The 15,276-nt window shown below is 58.4% G+C and overlaps 1 protein-coding gene across 1 annotated transcript in view; it reads right to left on the reverse strand.

The window, feature by feature from the left end:
• The window catches only part of LRIG1 (leucine rich repeats and immunoglobulin like domains 1), a 105,010-nt gene that overhangs the window by 13,056 nt on the left and 76,678 nt on the right, over positions 1-15,276 (reverse strand). The window contains exons 6-12 of the mRNA XM_070390968.1: positions 14,339-14,482; positions 11,866-12,009; positions 9,370-9,513; positions 8,559-8,639; positions 5,457-5,528; positions 4,740-4,811; positions 1,333-1,496 (exon numbers count right to left, since the gene is read on the reverse strand). Of these exons, the coding sequence (XP_070247069.1) occupies positions 1,333-1,496; positions 4,740-4,811; positions 5,457-5,528; positions 8,559-8,639; positions 9,370-9,513; positions 11,866-12,009; positions 14,339-14,482 (821 nt within the window). The remainder of the gene's footprint in view (positions 1-1,332; positions 1,497-4,739; positions 4,812-5,456; positions 5,529-8,558; positions 8,640-9,369; positions 9,514-11,865; positions 12,010-14,338; positions 14,483-15,276) is intronic.

Below are 15,276 nucleotides of genomic sequence, written 5' to 3' on the forward strand. Positions count from 1 at the left end.
GTTTGTGGAACTGACAGACTGTCTACAAGTGGCTGCACCATTCCTGCCCCCACCACAGGGGGCTCTGTCTCTCCCCACCTGCACCCTCACTTGTTATCTGAACTGATTCCTGTGATCCCTCTAGTGGGTGCGATGCTCACATCTACAGAGCTTGCACCTTTGCTCTCTGCCAGTGTTTCCATGGCTCCCACCCACACCCAATGACGCCTGGGTGGGAGCCCCAGGGGGTAAGAGGTGCTACAGCCCAGAACATGCCAGGGCCACAGGCTGGAGGCTACATGCGACATATAAAGGGAAAGGAGAGGGAGAGAGGGCAGAGCACTCGACCTCAGAGGGCTCTGACCATTCTGGTGCCCTAAGGACCAGGCCCTGAGGAGCACTAGGCACACAGCCATCTGCCCCAGGGGTGGGAGCCACGTGCACCCCATCTTCTGCACGGAGCTCCCGGGAGACTGATCAGTAAGAAAAGCTGCTACCGCATTGGCAGGGTCTTTAAGGCTGTGCTGGACTGATCGGGAGAAAGGTGGGCGGGCACACGGCTATGACTGTGCGCACAAAGTAGGACCAAGAAGTAGCCCACAGGGGCCCCCATATCACTAGGGGTGCTCCTGGTCATGATCACCAGAGCAAGGACCAGAGCTGGGGCCGACGGGGAGGAGCGATGGAGGCAGCTGGACTCCTGCTGGCCCAGCTGCTCCAGGCAGGCCTGGGACCCCCACCCCCTTCGCTCCTGCTCAGAGCACAGACCAGAAACAGCGCACAAGTGGTCATTCTCGGAACACTCTCCCTGGCCACTGCATTATTCCTATCTGCGCTGGAGCCCAACCACCCCTGGGCAAGAGCTGCGTTCCAACAATCAGAAGGAAAAGGAATTTCAAGCTACAAGTGCAGATTCAGTGGTTTGAGAAACAGCAAGAGGGCAAGTCAACATGAAGGAATTATTTTTACTACAGCGCGTGTTCTCCTGGGACTCGTTCTTCCTGCATTTAACCTTTCATTCTTGGGGTTGGAAAGAAACATATTAAAACCCAGGCTCCGACACTGAGCAAATCCACAGCCACACCAGGCCCCAGAGCCCTCCTGAAATAACAAACTATCTTCCTGTAACTGATTACTCTGATTTGTAACTGAACCACCCCACTCCCTTCTGCCTAAAGCATGGACTCCAAGAACCGCATAAGGAGGCGGCCTGGCCGTAAACACCACGTGTGGTTTCCGTGGGAGGCAAGCAGCACCCAGCGGCTGATGGAAACCACTCTGGTCACAGGAACCACCCGGTGACGAGCTCCTGGCTCCGCGCCCGGCACGGGAGACGACCACAGACGGGCTTACCACACACGAAACTCTCCGGGGGCACCGAGAAGATGCTCCGGCCCTGCAGTGCTTCCGGGTGGGCGCAGGTGGCGGTCACGGAGGCCTGCAGCGTCCGGCCCAGCAGCCACGGGGGCAACCACCGGAGCTGGCAGTCACACAGGAAGCTCTCGCTGCTGATGCGGCTGCAAGAGAAACAGACAGGCTCAGCGCCACAGCGACCCGTCGCCTGGTCAGCTTCTGCCGCTCGTGCAGCAGGCTGATGGGCATGGTTCCCTCCCGGTCCCTCTGCAGCCACAGGCCATCCGCCTGGAGATGCTGATAAAACGCAGCTTCTGGCTGCGTAGGCCGGGTGGACCCACGACCCTGCATCTAACACGCTCTGGGTGACGCTGGGACGCGGGCCCGAGGACCACGTGCACAGCACCAGCCGCGTTCAGACACGTCCCCCAACAGCCACGCTCTGCCGTGACCGAGACGCTCACGCTCCGGGCTGAGAGCAGGGCTCCTGGTGAACAAGGGAGCCGCTGGGGGCCTGGGACCGCGATCTCCATGCTGCACCGGCTCTGCGGAGGCGCCACCTCTACACGACGGCCCCTTGTCTGGGGCAGGGCTGCGTGTTTCCTCGGAGGCGGGCCTGGCCCACACTCGTCCGCCCGCGTCGCTGCACCAGCACCAGGGAGGCCCTCGGCTCTGCTCCCACAGAGCTGAGCTCACCGCGCTGCCGGGGCATGGGAACGCGCCACTTTGGTTTTGTGAGGCTCCAACCAAAACAGAGAATATTTTCATTTTCATTTCTCAGCAATTGAGGATCCGCTTTTGAACAGAAATCGGAATCGCCATCTCTGGACATTCCTTCCTGCAGAGTCACTTGAAGATAAGCCAACCCAGGGTCTCACTGCCCTGTTCCCGGGCCCAGGAGACACTGGGGCTCCTGGTCACACACCGTCCCCAGGACACACGTGCCGGGAAACGCCAAACGTCACAGGGGCCAACATCACGCCATCAGCCTCCGTCTCACCCACCATCTTCCTCAGACGCCACGCGAAGCAGCCAGCACAGCTCCCTTGTTTCACTGTGGCTGCTGAGGTCACAGCCAGGGAGCGACGCTGCAGCCGGTCGGCCACATCACACCTTCGCTTCCCGCCCGCTCCTGCCGCCCCCGGTTAGCTGGGCATCTTCACTGACCAAGCTTACTTTGGGAAGTATCTTTTTAAAGACAGAACAACTGCCTCAAAGCCATGATAAGTGGGATGCTGGCCCAGCTCAGACCTTCAAATCAGCATTAGCTTTTATCTGAACTTGGGGGGCAGGTAGCTCTGTGCTTAGACCTCGGGGGGGCTGTTCTGCTGCAGAGTCAATGGCCTGGTGACGAGGGGAGCTCCCTGTCAGAAGCTCACAGGTCCCCCCAGGAGGGGATCTGGGCGCCGCCCCTTCCTCTCAAGCAGCAGGACAGCCTAGTGCTCGGACATGTGTCCAGCCAGACACTGGGCCTTCCATGTGCGGCACTCGGCACCCAGCGGGGGACAGGGACAGATTTCATCTGAGCCACAGGAACAAACTGGGACACTGTCCTGGGTGAGAAACGTGTGTGGAAAGCGTCAAGGCTCACACCACACACTCAGCGTCCTTGCTGGCCCGCGTCCCATCCTGAGGGTTTCCCCATCCTCCACAATGAAGCCCCCTCGGGAGCCCAGGCCGCAGAAGCTACCGGCACTCGGCGGAGAGAAAGCTTTCGTAAGGACCAACAGGACAGGGAGGGCGCTGGGCCCTGGCCTTCGTGCACACACACGAGTTGCTGCAAAGAAAGGCTGGGCTGAGACTGGACAAGGACCCTGCCAGCAACCCGAGGCCCTGCAGACTGAACGCCTACTGCCCCAACTCTAAGCGCAGCCTCGCCAACGTCCTCCGTGGCCGCCGCCAGCCGTCCCAACACTCTTTCCGAGGCTCCCTCGTGCATTTCATGACTCCAACTCAGAGTGTGTTTCTAATCATCACTGTGGAAATTTACCCAGAGGATGACTAAGCGCACAGTACAACCTGCCTTGATCTGATGGGGAAGAAAATGACCAAGTGGAATTCACCGTTTCTCCAGCAGAAGGCTGGGCCCAGGGCCAGGCACAGCTGGTACACGCAGTGACTGATGGGAAACGCAGGCGGAGGGCCAAGCTGCGCCTCCAGCCAGCAGATGCGGGGGTGGGAGGGCCGTGTCCCGCACCTGGGAGTGTGCAGCTGCTTCCAACTAGAACGCTGTCTCAGGAAACCAGCATTTTTAGAAGGCCAAAGGGACATCTTATCTCCTGTCCTTCCCTTTCTCTCAAATATCCTCTTCCCACTTACTTAGATATTTTTAACATTATAGTTGAAAAGTTTCAAAAACAGAAAGGCTGGAAGAAATGTAACGTAAACACTCACGTACTCACCGCTTAGACTTTACAATCAACGCCCGGCTCTCTGTGCCATCACACATCCGTCCGTGTGCCCTCCTCCCACGCATGCCCGCGCTAACGGAGGACCCTTCTAAAAGCACTACCGGGCGGGCGGGAGCCTCACAGCACAGTCACGTCTCACCACGAGGGTGTCGCCAGGGCCTGCTTCCCGCTCTGGTTCCTACGCCCCTGCCTGCCTGCAATCGAGGGTTCCCAGCGGCCTCAGGAGTCAGGGTGCAGACGGCCCTCCCGTGGCGTTGCGCTTTGCCAGCCCCTGTGAGAACCACAGCTGCACCTCAGGGGCCAACTTCCCGGCCAGGCCTTGCGGCTGCAGCATCAGATTTCTGCACCGAAAAAGAAAGGAACGTGGGAGCCGCTACCCAGATCCCGAGACGAGCTCCTCTGCCACAGACAGGACCCAGGTGAGCTCAACCGTCACCCACGGGCCCACGATGACAGCCCACAGCGCAGCATCAACCGGGAACTCCAGGGCCTTGGGCCCGGACGTCCCACCGTCACCTCTGCCCTGCTCACAGCCACGTCCTTTAAAGCAGCCGCTCGACACAGACCCTTCATTTTAAGCAAACCCAGAAGATGAAAACGTGTCCCTGCCTAATTAAAGGGGTGACTGCATGGTCTAGAGCTCGTGTCCCGTGACCTAGAGCAGCGCTGGTCAAGCGCAGCCGGGCTGTCTCTTCTAACCCAGCTGCCTGGCACCCGCCCCGCCCGTCTCTTACGCACTATTCATGGCCGCCGCCCACTACAGCAAGTCTGCGCTGCCCAGACAGACCCATGGCACCCAGAGCTGGGACCAGCTGGAATTGGTGTGTTTACCCCTGGTCCAGAGTAACCCCACAGGGAATCTTTTTAAAAGAAAATGTAAGTTACACACAACGATAAGGGGTAACAACTATTCATAAGATGAGGCACAATCCAAATAAGGCCTTTCTTGCTCTGACACTGCGGGTGCTAATGGGGCACAGAAGCCCAGGTACTCACAGCTCTTTGAGGTTCCTCATCTTCGCGAAGGCATCAAACTGGACAGACCTGATCGCATTCTCGCCAAGGTTCCTGCAAAAGAACACGCTTTACTGAGGCAGAGAGCGCCGCACCTTCTAGGCAGCCCGCATCTGAGCCAGGGCTCGGGGTGTTCAGTTCGGCCTGGTTGTGCGGGGAGCCAGGCCCATGTCCGTGCTGTCTTTTCACAGACATGGGCAGGAGCACGGGGAGTAACTCTGGAGCAAGCCAGCCTTCAGGGGAGCGTGAGCCAGGAGAGGCCTGCCCACCAAGCCAACAGGCAGACCTTTCCAACAGGTCAGCCTGGATCACGGATAAGATACACTAAGAATCCAGCACTGGAGTCACCCTCCCCGGAACCACGAGGAGAAAACCTCCCGAGAAGCTCTCTGAAGCCACTGAAGCGGAGATGGCAAGCTGGGCCGGGCCAGGCCCTGGGAGTGTGGAGGGGCCGGGCCAGGGCAGGAGGCGGAGGGGACTTATCCATCGCCGACTGCATTAATTGGGAGCTCACCCGGGCCATGTGCAGTGCAAGGCTCCTGGCACAGGCAAATAAAGGCCAGAGTTGAAGCTGACTTATAACGAGAAGGAAGCAGCTGGCGTTTCCGATCGCCTGCGTCTTGGCTTACAACTGTGGCTAAGTGGCCAGCGGCTCCCGAGCCACACTTGGTGGAAGGGAAGGTCTGCCCAGGTACTCACAGGTGCTCCAGGCTGTCCAGCCCCGAGAATGCTCTCTTAGCCACCGACTTGATCTTGTTTCCAGACAGAGATCTGCAGTTTCCACACATCCACAAGGGGCGGTGGGGAAGGGGAGGGGGCGACAGGGAGGGGCGGGAGAAAGAACACAGTTAGGGCAGTGCTGCCTGACAGTGTGTCCGGAGCGGCAGGTGGAAGCCTGGCCTGCGCCGAGCTCACGGGCAGTAGCGCACAGGCCTCCCCCTTTGTGAAGTGAAAGGCGTATCTTCATTGGAATTCGGCGGCGGTGACAGGCTGGGACTGCCAGAAAGGCCCCTCGGACATTAAGTGGGAATCACCTGGTCCTGGCTGCCTCTCTCCACGGACCACCCGAGGGTGGGGCTGAGGGTAGCCGTGGCCTCGGAGGAGCGAGGAAGTGGTCAGAGACGGAAATGAAAACTCAGAACCAAATACCACCCACTTCTGAAAACTGCATTCTGGACGGAGGTCCCCAGGGAGGCAGGAGAGGCAGGAAGAGGCAGGAAGCAGCACCTTGAAGATGCTGGACAAGGGGATGAAAAGAACCAAGGTCTCAGGGTTCTCTCCTCGGCACCAGGCGCTCTGATGAGAACCGGTCGCACAGGGAGCTGGCTGCCCAACACGGGGTCCTGCCGAGCACCCGGGACCCCCCAGGCCCGTTACAGAGGGACTGCTGGGAATAGACCCCTGGAGATCCGAGCTGCCGACCTGGGGGACGACGCCTGGGCGGGCGGGCGGGGAGGGAGGGTAGAAAGCCGGCCTGGCTCATGCAGGGGGAAGGGGAAGGTTCCTCGTCCAGGGTCCACTGAGAGTCAGGAGCAAGATCTCAACTCAAGGCCAGCTCCACCTGCAGACCTACGTGAAGACTGGGACCCACAAGGAAAACGAAGCCCCAGACCTCCCGGAAAGGACAAAGGCGAGAAAACAGCCTTGGAGAAATCTAAGGACGCAGGGCAGCCGCTGGCCCAGCACCAGCCTAACTGCAAGGGCCCTGGGGACTCGGCAAACCCCGGGCGCTCTTTCAGAATAGACAGATGCAGCCGCCAGCCCCGGAGGAGGCGCTGTCTCCGCCTGCTACCTGGCCACCGCGAGCCCATGTCCATCGGGACTTCCCGATGCCCCACACACTCCTCTCGGGCCTCTGCTTAAGGACCGCCCCTCCCCCCCCCCCCCCCCCCCCAGAAAATGAGTGTAGCCTTCAGACAAAGCCAGCTGTTTGCTGCCTCCGGAGGTGATGGGGGCACGGAGGCCAAGACCCCGCTGCCTCTCCTTTCTCCCGGAGGCAGTCTGCATGGATGTGAAGTCTCATCGGAATGTCCACCACCTCTCAATCTGCAGCTTACAGCTGAGACCAAATAAACCACGCACACAGATGCCGGTGGCCACGCTAACTAGTGGCCTCCAGCCCCCCGGCCCCGCCCCCAGCGGAGCAGTAACAGCACCCTGGGCACTAAACCCCTCCCCCCGAAGCACCGCCCACCTCGCATTACTCAGCAAATGCTCTGACTGTGTTGAAGTCTCCTGCAAACTAGTAAACTAGGTCCAGGAAAGCTGTGCTTCTGTCAGCCATTAAGTATGAGTTACACGGCCTCTCTTACAGCGAGGGCAGGCTGTTATTTCTAATGGTGACAATAGCAATAAAGCAAATTCTCAAGTACGCAGGGCTAATCGCCCTGCTGGTAGATGGAAACGAGGCCCACATTCTCCCCGCAGACATCTGGGGTGGGGGCAGGGCTCGGCTGGCAGAGGACAGCCCTGACGCAAGGCTGCTGTGGAGGAAGAGCAGGCTTCGGGCGTCCCATGCGGCAGACCCCACACTGTGCTATGGGGGGGGGGGGGGGTGGTAAAGGGGCCAGGAGGCGGGGAGGAGGGAGCGTTTTCAGGGAAAAGGACTGACTGGCATTTGTGACGAGCTGTCAGAATACAGGACGCAAGAAGAGACACCGTCCTCAGCACGCACAGCTTCTTACTCAGAACTGAGCACAGAAGGTATGACAACCACTTCTCAAAACACATCAGAAACGTTCACTGTGCATGCTCCCCAGGGCCCAGCACCGCTGCTCCCAGATGGTACTCCCCACTCGCCCGCCTCCGGTCAGGGGCAGGCTCGGGCAGCAGCAGGCCTGTCTCCCCCGTCTGTCCTCCTCCAAACCCCCTCGGAGAGGCAGGTGGACAGTGGTAACTGCTCCGGTCCCCACTCCTGCAGAGAGTGCTGGGGAGACGCAGAGAAGGGGGGCAAGGGAGACACGTGGGTGAACGCCACCTGCCACCCACCAGCCGCGTGGTCTTGGGCAAACCCCTCCAGTTGTTTCAACAGAAAGGCCGCACGGCAGCCGGCCCTCGCGGACTGTTAGATGGGACACGCACGGCCTCACGGAAGGACTGGCCAAGTCTAGGAACTCAGAGAACAAAACGAACAGCAGACACCTTGAATGGAAACAGCTCCTACACTACCTGTAAGCACCTCTCTTTAAAATTACAATCGACAACAAAACACTGATTAAGCAGTGATGGCGAACCTATGACACGCGTGTCAGAGGTGACACGCGAACTCATTTTTTTGGTTGATTTTTCTTTGTTAAATGGCATTTAAATATATAAGATAAACATCAAAAATATAAGTCTTTGTTTTACTATGGTTGCAAATATCAAAAAATTCTATATGTGACGCGGCACCAGAGTTAAGTTAGGGTTTTTCAAAATGCTGACACGTCAAGCTCAAAAGGTTCCCCATCACTGGATTAAAGACTCGCTTTACACATTTCACACAATTTCTAGACACTGAGGAAGAGGTCAAGACTCCTTCGTGCAAAGAACAATGGAAAACTTGGCTGTTTTCACATCAGTTCTAAATGGGGTGGGGGAGGCGCTCTGACAGGCCCAGGGTACCAGGTCTCCAGCCCTAAAGAAACCAACACCCAGGGCAACAAGACCACTGGCCAGAGAAGCTGGGAGCCCGTCTCCCTCTCTCCTCAGATTTCTCTTCCCAAACCAACGCCAGCAGCTCTCCCAGCTGGGCCGGGACCCAGGAGCCCGGGACCGAGGCCCTCCCGGGTGGAGCTCCCAGACGTCGCAGGCGATACTCACAGCTTGCTGAGGCTGTCGAGCCCCGTGAACGCGCCACTCGTGTCCTCTATTGTGCCCGAGATCTCGTTATGACCCAGGTCCCTGGGGAAGACAGACAGACAGCTCACCCCCAGTTCTCCACTCGTTCTTCACAGGAAGTGGAGGACAGACTGCCACCCGAACTGCCACTGTGAGGCTGAAACATCAAAGTGTATTCTGGGCGCCCAGCTGCGACACTCGATGGAGAGAAGCGAGGCTGCTGAGCCCGAAGCCCAGGGGTGCACCCCATGCGGGGAGGCCTGGCTTTCCCAGCTTCCCGCAGGCCTGACGCACGTTGAGCAAGCAGCTCCCCCACCTCATCTGCTCCCCGTGGGCCTGGGTTGGGGCCGGGAAGAAGGGTTGCAGGCAGCATGTGGGAAGCCTGGTCTGTGTCCACCCCAGAGAGCGGACACCTGGTCCGGCACTAAGAGTCAGGTTTCCGTCTGTTCTCTCACCAACCAGAAACCCTTTTCTTTTTCCTTTCTCTTTAGTCCTTACCGCGACATGCTTACTGACTTTAGAGGGACGGGAAGCATCGATGTGAGAGAGCATCGACTGGCTGCCTTCTGTACTTGCCCTGAGCGGGCATCGAACCCACAACCTTCCAGTATATGGGGTGACATGCCCCAGTTCTTTTCCAGCTGATCATGTAAAAGTGTGAGCCTGTGCACAGAGCAGCTCAGTTCTGGGTCCAATGCTGACTGGCAGCCGGTGGAAGGGGCCCCAACGAAGCAGCTAGCTGCTCACTGCCCTCCCAGCGGGAGCCCCTCCACTCCCCCACGGTGAGACGTACAAGACACGCAGGTTTCTGAGTCCCTTGAAGGCGCCTTCCGCAATGTGGCTGATGGAGTTGTGGCTGAGGCGCAGGATGCTCAAGCTACTGAGGTCGGCCAGGCTCCCCTCGTCCAGCCGAGTGAGGTTGTTGAAGGACAGAATCCTGTGGAGGGGGGCGGGGGGAAGGAGCAACGTCACTGCAGGTTGCCCAGGTTGCCCGCTCCCCTCCTGGGCATCAGCCATGCCAACCGGGTCTCAGCGGGAGGGGACAGCACCAGCATCCCGGGGGTAGAGTGGTCAGGCAGCTGCGACCCTTCAGGGCCTGGCACGCAGTCTGACTCCTGGGATGTTCGTGGAGGTCACAGAGACCAGGAAGTGTGGTGACCCGAGGACTATGCAGAGGCCACGCAGCTCAGGAACACTCAAGGCTCAAGGCTCCAGCCCTCACGTGGGTGCCCAGGGCCGGTCCTGACCCAGACTCTGAGAGGCTTTCTCGGTAGGGGCTTGAGATTGACAGGACCCCAGCGTGTGCACAGGGAGCAGGCGCCCAGGTAGGCTCCCTACATCGGCCAGCAGAGGGCACCACTAGCCACCACCCAGCACAAGCCTTCCTCACAGGCTTTCCGCCTCACCTGGGCATCTCCCTGGGCACCAGAGCCTCCTGTCCAGACTTCTGTGGTGACCCCCCCACCCCCCACTGTCAGCTGACCAGCTTCCCTGAGCGTCAGAATCAAACCTTCCTTCCTCCGGGCACCCCCTGCTCCTCTCTCACAGCCCTGCCTAGGTTGGTTCCTTGGTGTATTAAGTCATCTATCCTTGAAAAATGGGAAATTTGGTCTAGGGCAGGAATACGGACAATAAATTTGGAGAAGACTGATGAGAGTTTAACAGCAGCAGGGAGTGCATTCTCTCCCTCCGGCAGAAATAAGTCCTGGTGTCTGTCAGTCGCAGAGACCTGGTAGGAGATCAAACATACATCCTCACCTGCAGTCAAAGGATGCAGCTTAAAGGAGGGGCGGGGCCACGCTGGCAAGCGGTCCTAAATCTGGCCTCGAGGTGCCCTGGGTGTGGGGCAAGCTGCTAGGCCGCAAGGGCCCTGCTGTGACCCCCTCTACTCCTCTACCCCTCTCCAGGGCACAGACGAGCCTACACTGCCCGCAGCCTCTCACAGCTGCTCTGGCACCAGGGCGCATGCCCCTGCCGCGGGCGGGTGGACCTGGGAGACCCTGCTGCTTCCCTGGCTGCCAGGCCCGGATGGCAGGAGACCATGGGTCTTGGGGTTCCTGATCGGGTTCCAGCCTGAGCAAGGAGCAGGCAGGAGCCACCAGGACCACGTGAGAATGCCACACAACGGCACCGCGGTGAAGGGTCAGGAATGAACCCGAAGGGCTAACACTCACACTCACACCCAAGGGCAGTGGAAGGAAAGGAAGAGGCGGGACATCGATCTTCTTCGGGGAATGATGGGTTCCAGGCCAGTGCGGGGGGGGGGGGGGGGGGACAGACGGACAGGGAGGCACAGATGGGGACGCCACGGCACGCTGAAACATCCCCAAGTTTGCCCGGTGAGGGCGAGCAGCCAGACAGGCAGAGACTTGGCCTCATAACCATCGCTCACTTTGGAGGGTACATCTTTTCTTGCAGTCACGACTAAAAAACAGAAAGCCCACCCCAACCCTCTTCTAAAAAGTAGAGGAGCACACTGGACTAGAACTGAGAAACCTTGAGCTTATTGAACTGAAGTAACAAACGCAATGAGAATCCACTTTTTTCCTCCGAAACAACCATCTTTTAGACCTGGGACAGGGGCAGGGGCATGTCCATCTGGCCGCCCGCCTTGGCCCGCAGCTGCCGGCCCAGAGAAGCCTTGCGCCGGCTCAGGGACCTGGGACACCAGCACAGGCTCCCAGGCCCAGCCAGGGCCTGTCGGGGAGTCTCCCAAAGGGACGAGGGGCCGTCTGTCTCAGTAAAGTGCAGGCCCAGGCGCCTCGCCACCAGGCCCGGGTGCAGGGGACGGGGGGGGGGGGGGGGGGGGGGGGGAGGAGCCAGTGCGGAGACCTGGCTACAGGCAGGGGGGCAGAGACCACGAGGGCATGTAAACCGTCTGTCAGCGTGTCGCCATCTCTCAGGATCGCTGTGTTTGAGCCCAAGTAACCCCTTCCCTAAAGAAGTCCGTGTTCCTTGTGGCCATTAATGAGCAACAGCTCTGTGAGCAGCTGCACGGAGAACCTCCTGCAGGCTGCCCGGCCCTCTCCAGCCCAGGAAGCCAAGGCTACCCCTGGGGAACAGAGAGAGGGGAGCAGGAAGGGCCAAGCTCAACCCACTGAGGTCTGCAGCCTCGGGGTCCTGCTCTGGGCCTGGTGCTGGGCGCTGGCCTCCCTGACAGGTCAGTGCCTCCTCTGAGCCCTGCCCGCCTGAGCCCGCCCCGCCCACCGAGCTGCGGGACACACCAGGCCCCCAGCCACGCCAGGCTGGCAGCGTCTAATGGGCACAGCGCACAGCGGGCGACACTCACAGCTCGTGCAGCTTCTGGCAGAAGCTCCAGCCGTCGCGGCTGATGCGGGAGATGGAGTTGTTGCTGAGGTGGAGCTGGTGCAGGGCTGTGAGGCCGTAGAGCGAGCCGCTGTTCACCTCCACCAGGCTGTTGTGCTCCAGGTGCCTGCAACGACAGCCACACGCACAATGGAGGAGCGGCCTCGGGCCATTCCCCGCAGCCAGAGCAGGGGGCTGGCGCCCAGGACCCGACACCGCAGAGCCCCTGGTCGGCACCAAGGACTCAATGACAGTACGCGAGGGTGTCTGTGCACGCGTGTGTAGGCAAGACAGGCAAACCCAAACAGATGGTGCGTGTCCAGGCCAAGTTCAGAACCAGGCACACAAATGGGCAGATGAGCTGCACACTGAGGGCAGAGCCCATGAAAGAAAAACCTTGCAGATGAGGAAACCCTGGGCTCAGACCCCTTGGATTGGAATCCCAATTTTGCTCCTCTGTGGGCTGCGTGACCTGGACATCTGGAAAATGGAGGTGCCCAAGGGTACTCCTCCACAGGCTGCTGAGGGACACGAGAAAACATGTCAGAACTCAGCCCGGCGCTGAGGGCTCGCGCTCCCGCCAAGGGGGAGCAAGGACACTAACACCGGCTTCCTGGCCATGCATGGCCACGCACGGCCTGACCCAAGAACAGAAGCCGTCACCCACATGGTGCCCCACCTCGTATGACAAGCACTGGGGCACCGCATTCCGCTGCTATCCACCTCGCTGTCTGCTGCTGCGCAGAAGGAAACACTGACTCTGAGGCAGCTCATCACCCCAACTGGTGTGATTTGTTCAACATGAAAACCACGCGTGCGGGCTCACTGCACTTCCTTCTGCAAATTCTCTTTCATCTCAGTCCACCCAGCACACGACCACCTAGATTTCAAAGTCTAAAATGACAGTTTTAAGATGTCAGGTGAAAGTGTACGTAAATATGTAAAAACAGATACAGCTGGTCCAAGGCAGCATAGAAGAGAGGGAGATGCAAACCACAGTGCTAACGCCATCACTCCTCAGTGTGTGTGAGTGTGTGTATGTATGTGTGTGCATGTGTGTGTGAATGTGCATGTGTATCTGTGTATGTGTATGTGTGGGTATCTGAGTGTATATGTGTGTGTCAGCATGTGTATGTGAATGTGTATGTGAGTATATGTGTGTTTATGTGTATGTGTGTCAGTATATGTGTGAGTGTACTGGTATGTGTGTGTATATGAATGTGTATGAGTATATGTGTATGTGTATGTATGAGTGTATTTGTGTGTGTGAGTGTGTATCAGTATGTATGTATTAGTGTATGTATGTGAATATAAGAGTATGTGTGTTACTAGTATACGTATGTGTGTGAATGTTAGTATGTGTATGTGTATCTGAATGTATGTGTGTGTCAGCATGTGTATGTGAATGCGTGAGTATATGTGTGTGTATGTGTATATGTGTGTGTCAGTGTATGTGTGTGAGTGTGTGTGTATATGAATGTATGTGTGAGTATATGTGTATGTATGAGTGTATGTGTGTGTCAGTATGTATGTGTGTGTGTGTGTGTATGTGAATGTGTGTGTAAGAGTATGTGTGTATGAATGTAAAAGGCATGGTCGAGAGACAGGAACTAGAATTGTTTTTGTTTCAGTTGTAAAGAAAACTAATAAAAAAACACAGAAACATTCTGTGTGGAGACTGGGGGGAGCGGGATGGTGTCTTGAACAAGTGAAACCACTGACCATAAAGCAAGACAACCCAGACTGACAAACCCAGACAGCAGTGACGTGTCTAACGTGGCACAACCACCAGCAGGACGACAGCCCGGAAAACTCAAGCAGAGAAATAAGACGTGACTGCCGCTGGGAGCACGTCGGGGAGGGACGAGGGCAGGAGTGGACGCCACGCTTTCCTCCCAGCCTGAGCACGCGTGCAGCTGCGAGACAGGTCCTTCTGACGAACAGTAAACAAATCTAAATGTCCGAAAGCAGAAGCGGGCAGCTGCCTTCTCCGCCCTGTCCGCGCCTTCCTGTGGTTTTGCGTGACTCGGCGGCAGCACGAGCAGCGATGTGCACGTCTGTTCCCTGGACAAAGGAGCAGCTGCACCAACGCCCAATGAGCTCACCAAACGAGAATCAATCTCCCAGGATGAGCGGTACATGTCGGCCCACCTGCACCTCAGACTGTCAGACCCCCAACAGGGGAGGGAACTTTCTGTAGGGTGTGGGGCGGGGGAGGGTCTGGGAGGGGAACCACGAAGGAGGGGGAGCAGCCCCAGAAGGATGGCCCCATCTTCACTACCCAACGTCCTCCACCAAATCCACTAAACTGCCCTGAGATTTTCCTAACCTTCCAGGAAAACACCCTTATCTGGAGTCCCCAGAAACACGAGCAAGGCCCCACCAAAGTCCTAACAGCCCTTGGGCAGAGGGCGCCACACACAGACCACACGGGCCCTGGCACGGCGCATACTCACAGCGCCTGCATCCTGGACAGCCCCCAGAAGGCCCCGTCCGTCAGCCGGCTGATGTTGTTCCGCTGCAGCTTCAGCACCTCCAAGCTGTCCAGCCCCTGGAACGTCAGGCCCTCAATCAGCCGGATCCGATTCCGATTCAGGTCCCTAAAAAGACAAAGCCGGTGGGTTCAGAGCGTCCGGCACGCACCCCTCACCTGCAGCCATTCCCACACAGTCCCTGCTGGGTTTCCGGGCAGCAGGGAAAATCCGGGTGGAGCTGGTGTGAGGGGCACCCGCCAGGCAGCCCCTGGCACTGCCCGGGCCCCAGCTAAGGAACAAAGAGGAGGGGAGAGCTCCTGAGCGAGGGAGCGCCCATTCCTCCTGGATGGCTGTCTGCAGCGAGGAGGGAGTAGGACTCAGGATGCAAGCGCCCCAGGCGAGCAACAGAAACCCAGACCAGGCGCCTCACCCAGGAAAAATCTAACGGAAATGATGCTTCCCACGGGAGGCACTCCCAGCATCTCCAGTCGTGGAGAACAGTCACTGCCCAGGGGGAGCGAGGGGGCTGGGCACACCACGGAGCACACGTTTGGCTTCTGGCCCGTGTGATAAACCTCAGTTAACCAAAAGGTTTCAGGAATCGGGGGCTGGGTCTGTCGGCAGCACTTGGGGGAGGGGTGGGGAACCCAGGCTCCTCAGAAAGCCCTTAGTTTCCCCAAACACTTGGGCAGCACCTCACGGCCTGCCTCACACAGACCTGCCCGGCGACAGGACCCGAGACACAGGGAGCGGGAGCCGGGCGCTGGGGGGTGTGTGTGTGAAGCAGCGTTGGGTGCACCCCACCTTACTGTCACACCTAGCTCTAAACACCTGTTTTGTTCTGTTTAAACCAAATCCCAATAGTGGCTTATTTTCCTGAGATATATTCTTTTGCTGCAAAGAAGATACAAAAAATAAAT

Source organism: Myotis yumanensis, unplaced genomic scaffold (genome assembly GCF_028538775.1).
Source record: "Myotis yumanensis isolate MYYU_CA2020_CCGP unplaced genomic scaffold, mMyoYum1.0.hap1 SCAF_14, whole genome shotgun sequence".
Taxonomy (NCBI): Eukaryota; Metazoa; Chordata; class Mammalia; order Chiroptera; family Vespertilionidae; genus Myotis; species Myotis yumanensis.